Raw genomic sequence first — 22307 nt, 5'->3', positions numbered from 1 at the left:
GCTCGACATCAGCTTGGGTGTGTGTTTGAATGAACTCTGTTCTGAGTCTGTCACAGCCCGCCTGCCTGCTTTTATTTGGAGAACACACATGTACTCCTACAGGATGCACTCTGCTCTTATGAGATGTCTTTGTTTTTTTCTGTCGGTTGTCTGACTCATGTCCAGCAGTCTTTGACATCAGTCCAGCCTAAAAATAACAGCTTGAAAAGATCACTAACTCACACATTCCTGTTCTGCTCTCCAGTTCACATGGAGGTCTGATTGTTGGATGTTTGCAGTAGCATCATGTAGCACTTCTACATAGGCAAACAAAATGGCAAAGTTAGTGTTTGATTTGCAGACGCTTCGGTGACCCTAACAGCTGGGTTTCAATCAGCATTCATATATGACACTGCAATAATTATGAGTATTTAAAATGGCTGCAGACTATTGACCTATTCTGGCAGCAATGCAGGCTTGCTGCTTATGTCAGAAATCTTTCACTCAGCAGAAGTCAATGATACAACAACACTGCTGTGACCTCATCATAACGTCCATGCTGCTCATTAGGCTTCAACAGATCTGCCTGTCTGTCAACTACCGTGTTTTCACGACCATAAGGCGCACTTAAATGTCTAAAGTTTCTCAAACGTCGGCCGTGCGCCTAGTAATTCGGTGTCTTGTGTATGGGTTGAGTACCACACACAGGGACGTGATACGTAAACTACGTACGCTGGAAGCAATTCACTAATCAGCTAAACACTACGTAATACGTACACTGCGTACGCTAGCAGCGATGATCCAATCAGATGGATACTACGTAATACGTACACTACGTACGCTGGCAGCAATTCACCAATCAGCTAAATGCTACGGTACAGGCGCAACAACTTCCAGCGGATTACAAAGAAAAGATGGCCAGCTTCCGCGTCTACTGCAGTGACAAGATTGCCAGCAAAAACATCCAGCCCAGCCACATCACCAACATTGATAAAGTCCCCCTCACTTTCGACATCCCCGTGAACCAAACTGTGGAGAGAATGGGGACCAGCACGGTATCAATAGGACCACGGGGCACGAGAAGTCAGCGGTCGGTTGCCATGGTAATGGACAGAAACTTCCACCTATGGAAGAGGAAGACGCTGCCTAAAGAAAAGTTTCCAGCAGGAGTCGTCGTTAAGGAGAAACATGGAGACGAGGAGAAAATGGATCACGCATCACCCTCGCTGCTGATCTGCGACTCCGCGTGCACCCGTCTCACCGCTGATGTAAAAAACCAGGCGAAGCAGATAAATTCAGAGATTGTCGTAATCCTGGGAGGTTTAACAAAGAACTCCAACCGCTGGACATCGGCATAAACAGGGCGTTCAAAGTAAAGTTGCGAGCGGCGTGGGAGCGATGGATGGCAGACGGCGAGCACAGCTTTACTGGGAGGCAGCGCCGGGCGAGTTACGCCAGCATATGTGAATGGATTGTGGATGCGTGGACTCATGTTTCTGCGGTGACTGTTGCCCGAGTTTTTGTGAAAGCTGGCATAATTTCTGAACAGCCAGCCGGCTACGTGTGTGGCTGTGACAGCGATGAGCGATACGCTGGCAGGTTTGAACTCGCACAGTTGTTTCCTGTTTATTGTACATTGTTGTAATAAATATTCTGTACAGTCAGCCACTGGTAAGGATGATTTAGGAATCACTGTGGTGCATCTGATTAAAATGCGGGACAACGTATATCCGAAGATGGTCTTTATTTATTAATAAAGTGTAAACATAAACTTCACAACAGGCATTCAGCAGCAGCCACTGTTCTGCCCATAGAAACACACACGCTGTTTCTCTGTCGCTGCCACCGTCGAGAGAGAGGCTGCACCGGTTCTCCTCACTGATATTCAGCCGGTTTTCACTGAATCGCTGCTGATAGAGATGTGAGCGGTTTGCGGAGAATGCGGAGCGGTTTCCTGGGTTTTCACTTCTGCAGCGCAACGTAACTCTCTGTCTTAAAGCTCAGACGCGAGGGTCCGATCACTGCAGCTCAGAGCACAACAAGAAAAACACCACACAGGCGCGGCAGCAAAAATTGTACATACACATTTCAAATTGTTATGCAGAATAACGTGAGTAACAAACCAGCAAATCAGCTGCATCTGTATTATGTAACTATTGCGAGCTACAGCGCTATATGCAGTGAGTAATCAAACTATATACAAAGTCGTTCCTTCATAACAATAAAGTTCGACTTATCTCACTGTTTTGCTCCCGTTACCTTTTTATTTACGTACTGGTATGTTTTAGCGTAGCATGCGCCTTATAATACAGTGCGGCTTGTGTATGTGTCAAATACAGAAATAGACCCTGTAATTGAGACTGTGTCTTATAATGCGGTGCCGTATGGTCGCGAAAATACGGTATTCATTTTTTTTGTCCTCCCTCTGAGGCTGAGATAAGGAAGTGTCAGAAACTGCAGTTCCTCTGATGTCCACTTGAGGGATGTCTCCGAAATGTCATTTTACAGCAGTAATACACAAAACTGTTTTTGTCTCAATTGATAAGTTCCCTCCTTGTGCCTGCTATATGATGACAGAACGTTTCTACAACTGCAGATCTTGGAAATTAGATTCTCTGATGCTAGCCTCACTTGGATGCTGAGGTTTTGATTAGTTCAATCTCCTTCTTTCAAATATGCTAACATTGCTTTCCAGCACATACATGAGATATTGGAAAGCATGTTTTCAGTGTGTGAGGCAAATTCTGCTCTGCTTTCTGACCTGCAGCTGCAGTGGAGCAGTAGAACAGAGACAGAAGCAGAGAAGTCAGTGAGACATTACAGAGGGAGATGGCTAATAAGAAACAATGGAGAGAGAGAGAGAGAGTCAAACTGCCTGTCTGCATATAAATCATTTAACACAAAGTGGTGGAGAGACAAACACTCAGGCCGGCCAGCTACGCTGCAGTCTGGACTTGTTTTTGTCGCTGCAATGACTTTGGATATTCATCCTTAACCGCAACCAGATTTGAACCCAAAAAAACATACCCATAATTAATTAAAGTCTCCCAAATGTCCCCAGATTGTCTCACGTGCTAATGCTAACTCTCTTCCTCTGCCTCTGTCTCCGTCTTTGATTGATAGGAAGTGAAGTTTTGTCATCTCCGCTCACATTTCTTTACCTGTTCTTTTCATGATTGCCGCCTCTGCTGTCCCTCTCACTCTGCTCATCCTTCAGCTAATTGGCTGCTTCGGCCTCATTTAAAAGCATTTGTCTGAAGTTTTGCGATTATTTTTGCAGAACCTCCTAACACTGTTAGCCTCAGTCTTCTTTCGTTTGTGTCTGCAGTGTGTGTGTGTCCTTTGGGCTCAATCTGCCTACCTCATACCTTTGACTGTCTGGTAATAAATGTGGGAATTGATCCGTATCCTGAGGGCCCTGCGGGCAGAATGAGGTTTGCACGAGCGTCGACACACACACAAACACACACAGGCATAAAAGTGAGGCTAATTTTTAGCTTAGACACAAATACATGAAATACATTTTTACTATTATTTTATTATTACTTTCTGTATGAATGTATGTATTTTTTATGTGTTGATTTTATAAGCTGTCTGTTTAACTGCTCAATATTTTACCTGGAACATTTTTATCTTCAGCAGGGCGTGTGTGTGTGTGTGAAGTCATTAACAGTAGAAAAGAATCAACATATTCTCCTCTCCTTTCTTTTCTAAAATTACACACAATGCAACAAAATGCTCCGCCCCTTCTGCTGGGACACCATAAGCCTTACACAGAAAAACAAGACTAATAGATGCTCTGAGACCGAGAGACCTCGGGGAGAACCAAATCTTCTGTCAGGGTTGTGTTGAAAATGGGGTGAAAATGATAAATATGGATGGACAACATGTGATAGAGGTTTCTAGAGTCCGGTTGGTTCTTCCAAATAAGGGTGTGATGAGTCTCATCTCATATTTCGACAAGGTTCATTTGGTCTTTTATGAACTATGATAGAATTCTTTTTAGTCAGTCTCATCTCTCTTAAAAGACTGACTTCTATAAAAATGTTCTCCTGTCAAAAATGACCAAACAGTGGCTAAATCAGTTGTGCAGACTACTGTGTTTGTTTGTGCTGTAAAGCTGGAGATCTATCAGGATTTACTCACTTTTGGAGCCAGCCTCCAAGTGGACACTTTGGGAACTATAATTTCTAACACTTCCTCGGTGGAAGTCAGTCCTCAGAGTCAAAGGATGATGAACTGGAAAATGAACTGATTGGATGGATTTTGTCGTGGTGGCATGTGTGGTGGAAATGTTAGGTGTAAGCAGGGTGTATCCACCTTTATTTAAAGTCTGTGCTGTGTGTGACTATAGGATACATTCCTGTAGATGCTCCACAAACACAACACAAACAAGTTTAGCGGCAGCGCTAGTCTCACGTAGCATCATGAGGCCTTTCAGCCGCCCACTCCGCCTCCTTATTTATTCCACACAGCATATGTTGCGTCTCTGTCTCACTCCTGCCACTGCTGCCTCTCCCTCATCACACACATACAGCCGTGTTGTCACTTTGTACAAGATGCTGACGCTGGTGTCTCTGTGTGTATGTATGTGTGTGTTCTCTTTACATTAGCTGTATGTTCAGGATGGCAGACATTGCATTATTACGTTTGCTGATTTAGCTGTGTGTACTCATTCGCCTCTTGATCTGTGTGTGGGTCTGTGTGTGATTTTACGCCCTGCAGGTAGAGTGCAGGTTTCCAACAGGGTTTGTCTAGTAACAGTCGCAACACGTGACCCCAAAAAAACAAAATCAATCCATCACAGACTCTCTGCCTCTCTCTATTTCCTCTCTCTCCACGTATCCCAATCCCAAAAATAACTTGGCCCAACGTCACTGCACAACTCACACACACACTCTCTCAAAGACACACACACCTAACACAAACACACACATCCAAACTAGCCTGCAACTGAATTATTCAGCAGAGTTGGATCGCACAGCTAAGAGAGAGGAATGAGACAAATCCAGTGGGAGAGAAGAGAATAAGGAGGCAAAATAATCACAAAGATCTTTGTCTGGTTGACTATTTTAACACGACGACCTCCGTCACTGCAACACGCGACATTTGAAAGAAAAGGCAGCAGCCTTTTCTTCTGGCAGACGCCAAAGTTCCTGCTGTGACGTAAACAGCAGCGAGTTTCTGTCACAGTAAAAACACACAAGCAGAGGATCAATTTACACCATTCAGCATTAGCATGTGATTCTTATTATTGATCTGACATATATTCATGATGCAGCCGGTTCAGGATAAAAACGTAATGAGCATATATATAATATTGTGTGTATGTTAGACCTTCATATTTTGTACCTATAGGCAGTTACTTTAATATTAATTTCATTCAAACCTCAGAGCCAAATAAGAACAAGCGATAATCACATTTAGATAAGATGAGAGAAATCTCTTTCCTTTTTCAGTAAGTATTGTCTCCATCTTTATTTACAATCTACTAAGCACATACTTCTTCACCAGACCAGAGCTGTCTAATGGAGAGCCTGTTCCACTTTCTGCTGAGTGTACTGAAACTGGCTGCAGTTCACCTAGAGGGCGCTGTGAGGCAGAACTCTGTGAATAGGAGTGATGCACTGCATCCTGCAAAAAAAGTCTTATTTTATTGATTTTTGGGCTAATATTGATTATATATCACAAATGGCTGCTAATTGGTCAGATTAGGAGTGATGGTCCTCCTTTGTTTGCAGCCGGAGTCCTCACATATATATATATATGTCTATAGGGGCTCTGCTGCTGCTGGTTGGATGTGTCCAATCAAAATGGAGAATGCTGTAAAGTGGCCCATTGTTATAGATCTTTATAGATTTGAAAAGATGTAAAAAAAAAAATTGGGCAGTATTCATTCTAGACCGCCTGTAAACAGATTCAGAGAGCTCTCTCCACACAAAAATGTGCAGAACTGCATAAACACAGCCTGTATGTGAGAGCATGATGTCATGTGTGCTCCCTGCACTCGCTCTCCTCCTTTCATCTCCCCTCCCTTTATATATGTGTTTGAATTCTGCCACTAACCTACTTTCAGCCGAGCACACACACAGAGAAAGCTCAGGAGAAGAGAATACTGCAACACTCTCACACCCCTTTGTCATTCTCTTGGTTTGTTCCTCATTCAGCACTCTGGTACCGCTCTCCCTCCTTCTCTCTCTTTTATTCCTTACCACTCACGTCTGCACCTGCAGGGCAGTTCCTTTCTTTTTTCCCCTCTCTCTCTCTCTTTTTCATTTTATCCCTCTATTTGTTTTCCTCCTCTCACACTGTCCTCATGCATTTGCTGACACAGCATCTCCCTCATCGGTCACTGAGTGGAGATGGCATGATAGAGATGGGGATGATTGATGGGCAAAAGAGAGGATGCAGAGAGGAATATATCAGGCGAGGAGGAGAGTGTGAATGTGAGGACTGCACAGAACAGTGATGGACAAGGTTAAGACCAGTACAAGTGTGTGTGTGTCATTTGGCTCCAGCAGTGTACTTTTAGGACCTCACTTTGCTTTTCTTGGCTCGACATCTCCATCTGCAACCTACTGCCAACCTCGTTACAGTTTTTACACACACACACACACACACACCATAGAGACACAACAATAAGAAAACCAATGGTGGGGCCAAATGATCCTCTCTCTCTCTCTTACACACACACACAGCAATTACTGATGCACAGCATGCTCCTTTGTCCCTGCATTTCTATATCGGTCCCTTCCTTCTTCCTCCTCTTTCCCTTTTTCAGTCAACTACACCCTGCCCTCTAACAACACACACAGACACACACAGCTGGGGGCAGAGAGGCTAATTGAGCAGTGCCCTTGATGTCCCTGTTATGCCTCTTAAAAGTGGTCGCTAACACACGTCAGGACAGGAAAACACACAGACACACAAAGCTGTGTAACATGTTTCACTAGTGCACATGTGTGATGTATGAGTCTATAAATAGCTTCCTAACCATTCAGCGTTCCCCTCCTCCCAGCACCATGGGAATGGCTGCTCCCACAGAAAGCAGGCAAGAAGGAAAAAGGTGAGGACGAGGGGAGAGAGTGGAATAGTAACACATTAGCATACACATCTCAGCTAAGCTCAGTGTGCTGTATGTGCACATGATCATACATAGTGTGTGTGCCATTTTGTTGTGCCGTCAGATTGTGTCGTGAGAATCAACAAAACTGCTGGGAGCAGCAGTGATGATGGAGGAAGTTAGCATTATTACCGTGTAATGATAATGAAAATAGTTACGCATGATGCTGCTTTAAAGGACCAGTGTGCATGCTGTAGTGACATCTACTGGTGATGTTGTGCATTGCATACTGAATCTGAAAACTTCTCTATCTCCTTCTACTACTTCTCTAGTATGTAGGTGAACCTGCATTGGCTGAAAGCATAAATATATAAATAGCGGCCCCTGGTGCCAGAGTTGGGTGTGTCCGTTGGCTACAGAAACCAGGAGGACCAGCCCTGACTGTCCTTCTGTCTTTAGCTGTCTCTCTCTCTCTGAGCTTGCTGTTAGTCATTATGTGTGCATGGAGACAAATGGTGTCACAATACGTCTCACTCAGTGTCCAGGCTAACAGTTTAATATAGCCTGTGTCTGTTTGTGTGTTTGTCTGTGTGGGTGAAGTGTTACTAGAAAATACACTTAGCATCACATATTTAACTGACTCATGCCGATGGCTTCTGTGTGTGCGCGCGCCTGTATGTGTGTGTGTGAACGGTGCCAGAAAGTATCGAGACTTCGGCCCATTTAAGGCCTTGCTGTCTGTCTCACTCACACATTTGACCTTCTGTTTAACCTTTGGCACAGGATGCTATGCTAATTTAATTTGCTCTGAGGGTTTCCTGGCTCGTCCTACTCGGAAGTTGAAGGGACTCTGCCTGCATTCAATTTGTTCACGTTTTTTGAATTCACACGCTAATTTATGACTCTATGTGCTCAGTGCAGATCTGCAGGTATGGGCCATCAATCTCCAAATGTAGTGTACATATTGTTGTACAGCTGGGGTGTGTGGAAACTGGTGAGATTTTTTTTCTTGACTGTCCGCCTTCACTCCATTTGAGTGGATGATTCTCGCCACCATCATTGCCAACTGCATCGTCCTGGCTCTGGAGCAACATTTGCCTGATGGGGACAAGACGCCGCTGTCCGAACGCCTGGTGAGTGCATTAACAGTACACACAGTGTGTGCGCATCATCATGGAGACACTGACTTGTTTTCCCTTGTTTTTTCAGGACGACACAGAGCCGTACTTCATCGGGATCTTCTGTTTTGAATCTGGAATAAAGATCCTGGCGCTCGGCTTTGCCTTCCACAAGAACTCGTACCTGAGAAACGGATGGAACGTGATGGACTTTGTGGTGGTGCTGACAGGGTGAGTGTTGAACAAAAACGGCTGGTTGTCAAAGTTTGTGTCAGCGTGTGTGTGTGTCCTTTCCCTGCTTCCTTCATCTTAATGAATGGCCCCATCCTGTGTGAGGCAGCAGCCTGATCACAGAACAAAGCAGCAGGCAGCCAGCAGCCTGGGTCGCTGACAAATGTCAGAGAGACGAGAGAGGAGAGGAGAGGGTGTAGGACAGAAGTACAGGTGGGTGAGGCGGAGGGAACAGCGAAGACAAAGTAGAGTGATGAAAAAGAGATGTGTGTTTTATAAAGTAACTGTTAAATAGAGAAAGATTAGTGTCAAAAGTATAGCATCCATGAGGTGTTCACAAATCCATGTCCAAAATCCAAAGTAAGCAAATTTTGACAAATACTGAATAAAAATCTGAACATTTTATGCACTTTAAATTTTTAAATTTTACTTCACAAATTCGATCATTTAAAAAAAAAACTTACTGTACATTCTAATGACTAAACAAAGTTTTAAGACTTTCTTCAGATCCTGAAGTTCATAGTGCATTTAAGCATCATCAGAAAACTGGGAAATCGGCTTTTAAAAGATTTATTTCTATCATCACATGTCTGAATCCAAGACACTGATCGATTAGTGTGGCACTGTTGAGTTGGCGGCTATGACCAACAACATGTCTTCCTCCCTTCCTGTGCATACTCTCATCTTGCCGTGCACCAGCCTGTCTTAGACACATTGTATTGCTTGACCTTGTTGACAGATTAAGCATGTCCGTGCTACAGATAGCGTCACACTGACAGCTGAGAGTAGTCATGTTGCTTATGACAATGTTCAGTGTTTTCCTTCTGCTGAATGAGACATTAGGAGAGGCTGGATGTGGATGGATGGTTTCGATGCAGCGCTGCGCATGCATGTCTGCATGGAGGGTGTGGTTTGGAGGTTTACCAGAGGGGTGGGGGTGGGGAAGCTCTGAGGAGATGCTTTAATGAAGTGACAGAATAACTTATCAACACAATGATGAGACCAGAGAAAACATAAAAGATGCATAAATGTCACACACCGGTGTGTGTGTGTGTGCATAGTTCTGTGATTAAAGACTGTGATTCAGATAAATGTGAGTTAATGAAAAGGGCTTGTGTGTGTTGCTGTTGACGTCAGAAGAGAGCTCAAGAATGTGTTATTGAATTTTTTATTTCCTCACAGTAAACACATTGTGCTGCTGTTGGCACAGACCTGTGTTTTTGTGTTTTTTGTGTATTCATGCGCTGACAACGTAAAACTAGCCCACCTTTCTCACTCTCACATACACACACACACAGACACACACACTTATTCTGGCAGTATGTCCTAATGCTTTAATAAGAGCAATCATGAAGCCGAGCTCCTCGCAGCGTGTCACGACAGAGTGACTGCAAGAGAGACGAGAGGTGAGAAGACAAGTGTCAGCGAGACAGCAAGAAGTTTGCAGGAGTAGAATTTATTAGAAACAAGTCATTTAATCTCCTCGTCATCTTTAAAGCGCCAGTCTAAGTTGATCTTTGATGTTTACATGAACATCTGATGCATTCCTGAATAAGCCAATCAGCTTTAGCAGTGCAGTTGAAGGGGGGGGGGGGCATTGCCATGGAGACAGAGAAGGCTACAGCCTATAGACGCATCCAAGAAAATCTGAGGAAGGCTAATGTTAGCCAACTAGCTAGCATTGTTCTGAGCTAACATTTAACTGCATTGTGTCTGAGATTACTCCCCAAACGAGCTTAGCTTAGCTTAGCTTAAAGGTAGGGTAGGAGGTTTCATTCTGATGCACTTTTTGTTAAATTAGTGTAACTTCTCTTTACAATCCGATAGCAAAATCTCCTACCCTACCTTTAAAGCCACAAGGTAGTCCAAATATTTTACAAGGAGACATGTGGCCTCAGTCAGGAAAACACAAAGCAACAGTAATCTGTGCTAGCAACCCTGGGATGAGGGGTTTGTTCACAACTAAAATGGACTGAAGACACAATTACACAATGTTTTGTGAGTCTTCAACAAACACATGTATTCACAGCTAGTAAAAGACATCCTAACGATAATCTGTTAGCCAGCTAGCTAAAATCTGGAAATCCGACAACAAGCTTGGGATGTGGCCTGGATCAGAATCAGAGTGGACCAATGACACGTTTCTCACCATTACTACCTTAATGTTAGCTCATCAAACTAGTGTCTTAGCTTAGCCACAGACAGTCGCCCACATACAACATAATCTCTGACCAATCAGAGAACAGTGCTCTCAATGCCAAAAGGGGGAGCCAAACATTCCCCTGCTGTTGAGTTGATGATTGAAAGGCAGCTCAACAGTGGGAGTGGGAATTACAGTGAGAGATAAACAAAGACATCATCTGTAAATAATGAGACAGATGACACAATAAGCAGAGTCCACAGGGACATCTGAGCATTACGCTGCAGAGAGCACATACTGTGCAGTCCCACGATACATTACGGACACTGGCGGGAGTCAATACATTTCACAGACACACACATAAATCTTTGTTGAGCTCTCTGTGAATAGCGGTTGTGTTTTTAGCCACACAGCTCTTTGAAGATGAAAGGCTGCTTGGCCTTTCTACCCACTCTGGTGGAAACCTTTGATAACACACTGACCACTGTGCACACACACACACACGCACACACACACATTTCCACTTCAAACATTCCTTTCCACACCCTCAGTATACTCTCAAAGACAAACACACAAACGGCACTTAACATGTCTGAATAGATTAGCTATTAGCCGTTCGCTCCACAACCCTGTTGCGTGTCGGCTGATTTGTGTGTGCTGACCTATCTGTTGTAGTAAATTGCCAGAGTGGTTTGGCACTGGGAATAAGCTAGTTGTTTTTTTATACCCTCTATTGATTATTAGTCCAATTACCGTTAGTTTACAGCCAAGCCTGCTGTGCACCCTCTGCTCTGCCTCTACGACGGACAGAGAGGATGAAGGAACAAAGACTTAATAATGTTTTTAATATAAAACATACATGAAATAATGCCATTTAACACAGTGATTGTCCATGATTAATCAATCAATGCATTTGGACATTTTGTATAAAATTCACAACAGCTTTAATAATCAGAGCATTAAAAAAATTATGATCCACCAATCCACAATCTATAAATGACATCGATGATCCTGCTAGAGTGCGGTTTAAAGGAATGAGAGTGTTTATGGTCAGGCTGATCATGGAAAGAGAGGAAATCAAGGACAGCAGGAGGAAGGATGGAGATGCAGAGATTGAGTCAGTGATGTGGGCAGAGATAATTAGAAACATTTAGCTGAAGTCAGCAGGAACGCAGACAGAGCAAGCAGGCAAAAAAAATGTTTGTATAATGTGTTAAACTCCCATGAGGACTGGACAGAGGGGAGATTGTGTAATAGTAAAACTGGCTAATGTGATGCCTCTTAATCATTCGTGTGCAGGTTTTTTATGTGTGTGTGTGGATGGCAAATGTGTCTCTGACATGGTAGAAACTGTTTTCTATTGGTTCCTCCATATGACCCACTTTCTTCTGTGCATTTTTTAATGCACTTATTTTCACTTAGCTCCAACCTACACCACCCTTTGCTGTGCTTGTGTGTGTGTGTTGTCTGTGTTTAATTTACATTAAATAGAAAAAAGAAAGAGAGAAGAAAAAAACAATCAATCTGGCTCCTCCCTTGGCCCTGTTACCAAGGTGATACAGAGATTCTATCAATGAGCCAAGGTCTGTGTTGCCATGGAAACACTTATGAATGAGAAAGGGCCCAGTAACCGTGGAGATGGTGTGAATGAGGAACTGCCTTATCGGTCTGACACTGACGGTGGATGCGATTTCAAAAACTGGAATCACTTTTTCATCAACATGAGCTTGAGCAGCCGGTACAGGTGGACAGTTAAATATTGATCACAATTTAGATACATAAGAGGTAATGTACAGTGTAATGACACAACATTGATTTTTTTTTTTAATAAAGACAGGAAATTCTGGAAGTAGCCTGGGACAGTGAACGCCTCATGCACACATTAGAGAGGAGATCTGACAGTATGAAATGAAGTATGAAAAAAGACAGGATTAAAATCTTATACTGTATATAATGACTACATATAATCACTGCACCACTGAGTATGTCCTGTGTGTTAGTGCTCTGCATGTTTTAGCTACATGTTCCTCAAAACTTCTCGGTTACCATTCAGGCCTCAGATGAGCCATCTGATATCACACAATGTCATCACAAGGACCCCGAGCCGAGGCTGGGGATGGAGCACCTACTGTAACACTGGGAGTAGGGGTGGGGTGGGGCTAACAGCTGAGGACACCTCCACCCGTAGTGTCCTGAGTCAGAGCACACTGCTGATGAAATTGTGTCAGATTCCAAGCAAAGCAGATTAAGAGTAACACTGCGATGAGAGCTCTGCTGTGTCACCAAGAGAGAGAGAGAGAAGTCTGATGATTCACAGTGTGCGTCAGACCAGCACTGACTGGAAGTCTGGCAGCACAGGGAACATCTTAACCCTCTCAAAGACACACACACACAGTGTGTTTGCAGATTTTTATTCAGATGAATCTTCACACACAAACTCAGCTTCTCTGACTCTCAGCATCCTCTACAGTCCCCCCTGAAACACTTCTCCGTCCCTCTTCACTTGTCAGCTGTATTGATTAGCTCGGTTCTTTTAGGATTTACATACAGCTGCTGAACTGTGTGTGTGAGGCTGACTGACAGTGACTAGCTTAAGCATTGATTGGCTGTGCATTTGTCTCTCTCCCCCCTCAGGATTCTGTCCACTGTGGGCTCAGATTTCGACTTGAGGACTCTCAGGGCTGTTCGAGTGTTGAGGCCTCTCAAACTGGTGTCCGGTATTCCCAGTAAGTCCTAAAAAAGGAGTAGCAGAGGGGGAGCGTTGTATGCAGCTTCTGTCTCGTTCTGCATAATGCACAAACAAAAGTGCCTCCTCTGTGCTCAGTTTTGAAGATGTTATAATGGCGGTCGAGTTCCAGCTCCACTGCAGAGTTATTAATAGTCTGTTCTCCACTACAGGGCCTGAACAGGCAAACCAGAGCTTACTCATCATAAAAGTCACTCAGGCTGCATTCACACCAAAATTCTGTTTCTAAAACAAAAAAATGTCCAGGCTGTAAATATGAATATTTGGACATTTTAACATGGAGGTCACTGAGGATTGACTCACTTCTTGATGCACCCTCAAGAGGCCATTTGAGGAACTGCAGTTTTTGCCTTCCTTTTTAAATACTACAACCTCCATGGCTTAGAAAACCAATACAAATGTGTCATGAACTGCAGTTACTCCACCTCAGAACAGCTCCATCAACCCCCTCCTGACCTCAATGTTAAAATTCTGAGAATTATGAATCCAAAATTATGAAATTTCAGAATTCTGACTTCTTGAAAATTCTATGTTTACTCTGCGGTGGTTAAAGTTCCTGTCCTGTAAAATGCACTGTGTGATTCAGGCCTACAGGTGGTGCTTAAATCCATCATGAAGGCCATGATTCCTCTGCTGCAAATTGGCCTGCTGCTTTTCTTCGCCATCCTCATGTTTGCCATCATCGGTCTGGAGTTCTACATGGGCAAATTCCACACAACCTGCTTCGACAATCACACAGGTGAGGATGTGTGTCCGGCAGTGTTCTTGCTTACAGACTGCAAACAGTTTTGTGTGTTCGACTGTTTTTAATAATCGCCACTTTCCCACCTCCCCGTGTCCAGACGAGATCCGAGAAGAGTTTCCGTGCGGCACGGAGCTCCCATCACGGCTCTGTCCAGAAGGCACCACATGTAGAAAGTACTGGCTGGGACCCAACTATGGCATCACCCAGTTTGACAACATCCTGTTTGCTATCCTCACCGTCTTCCAGTGCATCACCATGGAAGGCTGGACCGACCTGCTCTACTATGTATGTACTGCTGCACACACGTCAGAGACTCTAGTTGTAAGAACAAGAACCAGTTTGTTGCCTCTACAGAATTTTCCACCAAAAATCCAAAGGGAAGTTAATGCTAACTCCTGGCTAACATTAGCTTGCTAGCTATTAAATGTAGCCTGGTTGCTAAATTAGCTGAAAAAAAAACATTTTTTTCGACAGCTGCTCTGTCAGCTGTGGTACAAACATACATACACAACTTTACAATTGATTGAATTGATCCAGAGGATGCTAGATCGCAAACATGCAGTTCATTTAGTGGCCACATGTGTCACCATTGATTTGATTCATTTAAAAATCTTTCATTATTATTCCTTTTTTTCATAAAACTGCAGCCCAAAATCTGATCAAATCTAATGAAATGCAGATGATCTGTGGTCATCTTTTCTTTCATAAATACTAACATCCAGCTGTTAAACGCTGCAGTGAATTTCACCTGCACTCTGTGCCCATAAAATGGGAACCAGGTTCTAAACTGTCATCACTCATGTCCAAGTCGAAATAGTTCCCTGCTGTCAGTGGCAACGGTTGCTATGGAGACCAGAAGTGGATGAGGGTCTTTAAGTGTTACTGCCTCCTCTCCCTCTCAGTTTACCTCGTTCTTTTTCCTACTGCTCTTATTTTGTTCCTCCTCTTCCTCCCTCTCTCTCTCTCTCTCTCTCTCTCTCTCTCTCCCCCCTCATGTCCCTCCTTCCCGGTGCTGCTCTATATTTAAAAGGGCCTGTTCAGCCCAAGTTATTCTTGCAGCTGCTAGGGAGAGGAGTAATAAAAGTTTAATGGCAGAAAAAAGAGTCTGCGGTACATTGGGTACAGCTCGGCGATGCCACCTTACATGCAGAAAGGATGAAAGATGGCGGAAACGGAGAGAGGAGGACAGACTCAAAACAGGAAAAGGGAAAAGGAGATGGGAGGGGTAAAAAAGGGGAATTAATGAAGAAGGATCAGAAGGGAGCAAATAATGAACTGAAATGCAACAAAGATGGATAAAAAAAACAAGAGGAGAGGAGGATGAAAGAGGAGGAGACAAAGGAGTGAAGTCTGGACAGGAGGACAGCAGAGGGAGAGCAGAGCGTTTGTTATGCATTATTTACTCTGACAGAGCAGCTAAGAGTGGCAGATATGCATTTACTTATTGAGATGATTTAAAGCAAAATCATGTCAGCCCTGCTGTTGTTTATATTTCCAGCAGCGGCAGCGTCTATCTTCACCGATGGGACATTTATTCAGCAGGATTTATGGACATCATGCTCACATTTAAAATGTTAGATCAGGACCACTGCAGAAAATACGAGCTGTTATTTCAGAATTTAAGTTTTTTTTTAAGAAAAAAGTACAATTTTGGCAGTTTGAAATTCAGTTTTTTTTTTACTTAGTTAATCAAATATTTTGGAGAATTAAAAATTATAATTCATTTTTTTCCCTCACCCCCAAATATATATAATTATATTACATCCTTCTAACTACAAGCACATCAATACAAATAAATACATTTTAATTTACCTAAGAAACATTAATCATTTGGAATTTTCCATTTTGTGTAATAATATCTAATATTCTTCTTTTAACTCAATCGCTCGTCTTGTAGCTTAAATGCTACAAAGCACAGAAATAAAACAAATTTTATAATTCTGTCTGATGACTGTGTGTGTGTGTTTCCAGAGCAACGATGCCTCAGGGAGTGCATGGAACTGGATGTACTTCATCCCTCTCATCATCATCGGTTCTTTCTTCATGCTCAACCTGGTGCTGGGTGTGTTGTCAGGGTAAGTGTGTTTGTGTTTATTGTCAAAGTTCCTTTTTATAATTCATTACTGAGAAATCTTTGTACTTCATAAAAAGTGACCAGTCAATTCTGCATTGTGTATGTGTAGGGAGTTTGCCAAAGAGAGAGAGCGTGTGGAGAACAGGAGTGAGTTCCTGAAGCTCAGAAGGCAACAGCAGATTGAGCGAGAACTCAACGGTTACCTGGAGTGGATCTGCAAAGCCGGTACGTGCAGGGGGAACTGTCGACACATTAATACATGTCTGTGTCGGTGTAATACATGTTTTGGACCGCCAAAGTAAAATTTATTAAACTTCTGGCTGACACTTCAAAATAAAAGCCTGTAATGTCTAAATGAACCCATAGATTCAGCTCTCCTGTTGAATTCTGAGCAGCCACCGGGAGAATGATGATGAGCAGTGGATCACTGCATTTAACGACAGAAACAAGCTGCTAACTAATAAAAAGTCATATTCACAACTTTATGCACAGTTTCACTATCTTCAACCCGCTGTGGTTGAGATGTCTTTCATGTTGTCTCAGAGCACATCTCTGTCTTCACTGGAAAAACGGCTAATGTGGAATATCCAAGTGACCGATGTAACCCGAGTAATAAGTGGAATCAGAATGATATATTACTCCTCCTTTTGGCACATCCTCTGAAGGATGCAGGGAGGATGAGTGGATGTGCTGGATGCTGGAGCAGATAAAGGCGGAGGGTGGATTGAAGGAACAGACGTTTGATCTTCTTAAAAAGATCTACATAAAAACAGGGAAGCTAAAAGACAAAGGGAGGAGGGATGAGTGAGGCACACAGGTGCAGGTTTAATTCAGAAGGCTCATAGATATGGTGGAAGTTATGAATTTAACATGTGTGTTTGTGTGTGTTTTGCAGAGGAGGTCATCTTGGCAGACGATGATAATGAGAATGATTACGATGGTAAAGATTTCTGCTGCTTGAACTGACATTAATGTGAAATGTTATTAAATTAAAATTTAAATTAAACATGATTATTTCTTTTCTATGAAAGGTTCCCGCAGGAGAGCCACCAAGAACCATAAGAGCAAAGCTGAGCTGCTCAACCCAGAGGAAGGAGATGGAGACCTGGCAGTTGGTAAGATAAACTCACACACACACACAACAAAGACCACGGGTACACAGAGATGCTATCTTATCCTGCATATCAGCACCACCTGAACCTCCTCTCCTTCCCTCTCCTTCCTCTACTCTTCCTCTGCTCTCCTCTCCTCATGTTACATTTTTGCTGTCCTTTAGTCCTGCTTCTCTTGAACCTCCTCCCTCCTGTCTGAACATAACAAACATTGTTCCTCGTTTGCCCTTCCAGGTTCACCGTTTGCCCGTGCCAGCTTGAAGAGCTCCAAGCTGGAAGGATCGGATTTCAAGAGGCGGGAACGGCGGCTGCGCTTCCTCATCCGACACGTTGTCAAGTCACAGGCTTTCTACTGGACCGTGCTGTGCTTGGTGGGCCTCAATACGCTGTGTGTGGCTGTGGTGCACTATGACCAGCCGGACCCACTCTCAGATTTTCTATGTGAGTCACAAATGCGAGCACAAACAGTGTCATCACAGATTACTAGAAGGGAAGTGTGTGTGTGTGAGGTCTCTGTGATGTGACTTAATCCAGGAAGGAGCTGACAGAGCCGTTCAACACAATCAGACTGCAGTTAAACACATACACCCACTAAAAGTGCTGGATGGATAACTGCATGGATGCATGGATGGATGGATGAAAGAATGTTTTATCTGGTTAATTAAACCATGAACCTTCTCCTCCTCTTCTTCCTCCTCTGTAGATTTTGCTGAATTCATCTTCCTGGGGATCTTCCTGACAGAGATGTTCGTAAAGTTGTACGGCCTGGGCCGGCAGGCCTACCTCAACTCCTCCTTCAACTGCTTCGACTGCATCGTGAGTCCCAGCGCACACAAACCTTCACTGACCACCGACACAAACGTGTGCACATTCTTTGCTCATGTCTGCATCACGTGTGTGTGTGTTTTGCATCAGGTGATATGTGGCAGTATATTTGAAGTGCTGTGGTCCATCATCCAGCCAGGCACATCGTTTGGCATCAGCGTGCTGCGAGCTCTCAGGTTATTGAGGATCTTCAAAGTCACCAAGTGAGTCAGACATCATTTCCTCCATTTTAATGAAAGGACAGAGTCTCACACTCACAGCTCAAACACACAAACACACTCTTTTGTGTCTCCCTTCATCAGGTACTGGGCATCTCTGCGTAACCTTGTTGTGTCTCTGCTCAACTCCATGAAGTCCATTATCAGCTTGCTCTTCCTGCTCTTCCTCTTCATCGTGGTCTTCGCCCTGCTGGGCATGCAGCTCTTCGGAGGACAGTCAGTGTTTTTTTTTCCCCTTCAGCTCAGTTATTCTCATTTTAACATATTAATATTCTGATAATTAGGATTAGGACCAAACAATTTAGACTTTGACCAACTATGCTAATCTCAGAATTCTCAGAAAAATCTCTTTTTCTCAGATTTCTGAACCTGAACTTTAATCTTTATCTTTGCTGGTAATAAGCAGGAGTTTTGAGTCATTTCTCAGAGAAGCCTGTGTTTGCTTGCCCCTGGTTCTCTCTGGTGTGTTTTTTCCCCCCACATGTCTCTTTTCTTAACCCTCCATCCTGTTTTTTTTTTCCCTACTAGGTTTAATTTTGAAAACGGCACCCCTCCAACAAACTTCGATACCTTCCCCGCAGCAATAATGACAGTGTTCCAGGTGAGCCGAGCCGATTTACAGTAAAAAGGAGGGAGAGAGGGAGCCTGGGAGAAGCTTAGGACTAAATGATTAAGAGACTAAAGAGACTTAAACTTACACAAAGACTAAAGAGGATTTACACAGTGAAGTGATATAAACTGTATGTTTGTCATTATTAAGGAGCAAAAATGTGCTAAAACATATTTGGGATAACCTGTCTAAGAGACAGTATTACAATTCTAATGTATCAGATCACTAAATGTTAAATGGTTGTGTAATTATTTTGGCGTGTGTGTGTGTATTAGATCCTGACTGGTGAGGACTGGAACATGGTAATGTACGATGGCATCCAGTCTCAGGGAGGAGTCAACAAGGGCATGGCCTTCTCTGTCTTCTTCATTGTGCTCACGCTTTTTGGCAACTGTATCCTTTTTATTACAATGCACAAAACACACAAGGGAAGATATTTGCAATCTTAAGACTATTTTCACTAGAGTGGATTTTGTTTGTTTTGTCACAGTTACTATGAGACACACACATCGTGAAAACCATAACGACATCAAAAACCATCCAACATGTTCTGGATCTCAGCATGCATTGATGATCCATCAGCTCTAGATGTCACCTAATATCAGTAACTAACGGAGGGGGCATCATCAGCAGTGTTAGCAGAAACTATAGTGCTAAAAACAAACCCTGTTTGGTCAGCTTTCCTGTAAATCCTCGTTTTTAGGAGGTTTCTTTAGCCATCTTTGCATCTTATTTCTTAACTACTTGGTTAGACGTAGCTTTAATGCTATGCTATGACCTTCTCTGTTCTTGTGCAATCCAATACATTAAGCCTGCCAAGAATTATATAATGATGTAAGTGGTTAAGCTAATTCTTTTTCTATGCATGCTGTGTACTCTTGTACAAAACAACCGCCCAGACGCTGGACCGCCTTTAACTCTGTGTTCAGACACTCTGCTGAATGTGTTCTTGGCCATCGCTGTCGACAATCTGGCCAACGCACAGGAACTCACCAAGGTACACTCCAATCCAATATTACCTAACATCTCAGCTCGCTTTCTGACACTGAAAACCTCTGAGCGTGACACTCCTCCATTAATAAACCTTTCTTTGTTTCATTCATTGACTGCTTTTGATTTCCTCCCTGATGTGCAGGATGAGCAGGAGGAAGAAGAGGCTGCCAGTCAGAAGATCGCTCTGCAGAAAGCTAAGGAGGTGGCTGAAGTCAGCCCGCTGTCTGCCGCCAACCTCTCCATCGCAGCGTGAGCTTTTGTCTCTATTTTTGTTTTTAACATTTTCAGGACACACATACAGCATTATTGTGTTTTTTTAAAGAAACTCCTCCTGCATTCAGCAACGTAGAGAGAGAACACTGAAGCAGAGTGCTTGAAGTGAATCTGACATCTGCTCAGCTTTGGACCACACAAACCATTTCCACATCACATATCAGAGCTTCACAGAAACAGAAAGAAGGAATCGTCCTTATTACTATCCCCTATCCCCTAGCCCTATCTTACAATAACAACCACAGTGATCATCGGGCAAGGGTATTGAGGACCAAGAATGCCTTAAATCATACACGATGCAATAAATGTATGGGGTTGCATTCAAAAAATAACCCGCAATAGGCGAAATCCGCAAAGTAGGCGGCTTTATTTTTATAATATTAAATAAAAAAAATATTTTAATTATTTTATAATAATTATTATAGATGTTTTAGGGCTGTAAAACCCCTCCCTACACGCTTTATACACCTTTCTTAGACAGGCATTAACATTTTCACACTTTTTTCTCTTGTAAACACTCTCAAAGTTCAAACCTTTGTAGAAGAAGAAGTCCGGTATTATAGAACGAAACCAAAGATCAAAACCTGTCTACAGTACGTGTTCTGCACTGTACAGGAGACACTGCACAGAGGAGATTGGCTGTAGTCCATTGTCAATCAATCAAGTCACAGTACACAACACGCTGTTAAAATAAACATGCAAAATGCACTAAAAAAAAAATCAGCAAAACAGCAAGGCCGCGAAAGGTGAACTGCGTTATAGCGAGGGACCACTGTGCATAAATAAATTCCCACCAGAAACAGTGTCAAATTAAAAAAAAATCTAAATTACGCAAAATTATGCACCAACTAAATAAACTTAATGAATATTTTAAAAAAGGATATATATATATATATATATCTTTGGTGGAGGGTAAATATGTAAAAGTGAATATAGACGGTGAACAGTGACCTGCACAGTACAGGATTTATTACAAAGGTAAATCAAAACATCATCAGTAGGGCAAAATTAACCTGTGATAGTTTCAAACAATCCAACAGAATAGTCAGATTTTATGATTTAACTGATACCTAGTATAGTATAATATAATATAGTTGTAGTGTTTGGTGCAGTTAATGGTGTATTTTTGGCAGTGGTGGTCCTCCATATCAGGGGTATGACTAGCAGTAAATTTAATGACAAACTGAAACACCATTCTGTGTACTCTCTCTGTTGCTTTCCACACACACACATGCACACACACTGTGTTGGATTGATGTGGGCCCAACATCCTCTGGTCAGGACAGTCTTTGATCTCTTTTCTCTGTATACACAGGGGTCTTTCCTTTCACTGCTGGTAAAGTTCACACACCCATTCATAGACACACACACAGACACAGACATAAATTATAGTCAGCACCACAGACAGGTAGGAGCCTAAATACTGTACACATAACAGACAGACACACACAGTCATGATGACCAAACACACAGTCGCTCATAATGTGTTCCTTTCTTCATGGTGTCACTGTTCCTGCTTGTGCTGTGTTCTGCTGTTCGGTCACTGTGCTGTGAGCATTCTTGTCTGTGTATCAGTTATTTCTGATCAAGGTTAAACGTTTCAATACAGTGTGTGTATGTGTATGTGTGTTAGACAGAGACACATGTGTAGAGGTTGTTGGTTCAGTGAGAAAAACTGACCACCTGAATGAGACTACAGTGCAGAGCTGATAGTAAAGCAGCATTTAAAATCTACTGCATCGATGTAAATCCTAATCTCTGTAGCATAAAGACAAAAGAAAAGACATTGAAATTCCAAGCAGCGGTTTTAGACATTGAGACGTCAGTGGTGCATGAATAATCTCTTAAGGAGATATTCTGTGACGACTCAGGAAGGAGGCAGCCATGAATAAAACACAGCTGTGAGGACACAGAAGTCCAAACTATGGTCCCAAAAGTAAGAAAACTGTCTGATGTAATTGAAACAGATGAGGAAATTAACATTCAGTTAACTGACCTTACAGGAACCCCGCACTCCTTATTTACTGTTGCTGGGCCTGGCAAGCTTTCGCACACTCAGCATAGGCCAATACGACAACAATGCTAGCGACAGATATCCCAAAAGGGGATTATGGACATTTTTTGGAAAACTAGTAGAGTATCTGAAAGAGCCAGGCAGAGGGGACTGCAGTATGCTTTTG

General features: G+C 42.9%; 1 protein-coding gene across 1 annotated transcript in view; it reads left to right on the top strand.

Annotated features, from left to right (window-relative positions):
• cacna1aa (calcium channel, voltage-dependent, P/Q type, alpha 1A subunit, a) overlaps positions 1-22307 on the top strand; it is a 66169-nt gene that overhangs the window by 3613 nt on the left and 40249 nt on the right. The window contains exons 2-18 of the mRNA XM_028411190.1: positions 8070-8175; positions 8252-8391; positions 13166-13257; positions 13864-14016; positions 14120-14307; positions 15994-16097; positions 16206-16321; positions 16992-17036; positions 17128-17211; positions 17443-17649; positions 17912-18024; positions 18124-18236; positions 18336-18467; positions 18780-18852; positions 19137-19254; positions 19791-19858; positions 19997-20103. Coding sequence (XP_028266991.1) covers positions 8070-8175; positions 8252-8391; positions 13166-13257; positions 13864-14016; positions 14120-14307; positions 15994-16097; positions 16206-16321; positions 16992-17036; positions 17128-17211; positions 17443-17649; positions 17912-18024; positions 18124-18236; positions 18336-18467; positions 18780-18852; positions 19137-19254; positions 19791-19858; positions 19997-20103 — 1959 coding nt within the window. The remainder of the gene's footprint in view (positions 1-8069; positions 8176-8251; positions 8392-13165; positions 13258-13863; positions 14017-14119; positions 14308-15993; positions 16098-16205; positions 16322-16991; positions 17037-17127; positions 17212-17442; positions 17650-17911; positions 18025-18123; positions 18237-18335; positions 18468-18779; positions 18853-19136; positions 19255-19790; positions 19859-19996; positions 20104-22307) is intronic.

This window comes from Parambassis ranga, chromosome 8 (assembly GCF_900634625.1).
Source record: "Parambassis ranga chromosome 8, fParRan2.1, whole genome shotgun sequence".
NCBI classification, from domain to species: Eukaryota; Metazoa; Chordata; class Actinopteri; family Ambassidae; genus Parambassis; species Parambassis ranga.
This window is presented reverse-complemented; position numbering and strand designations above follow the sequence as displayed.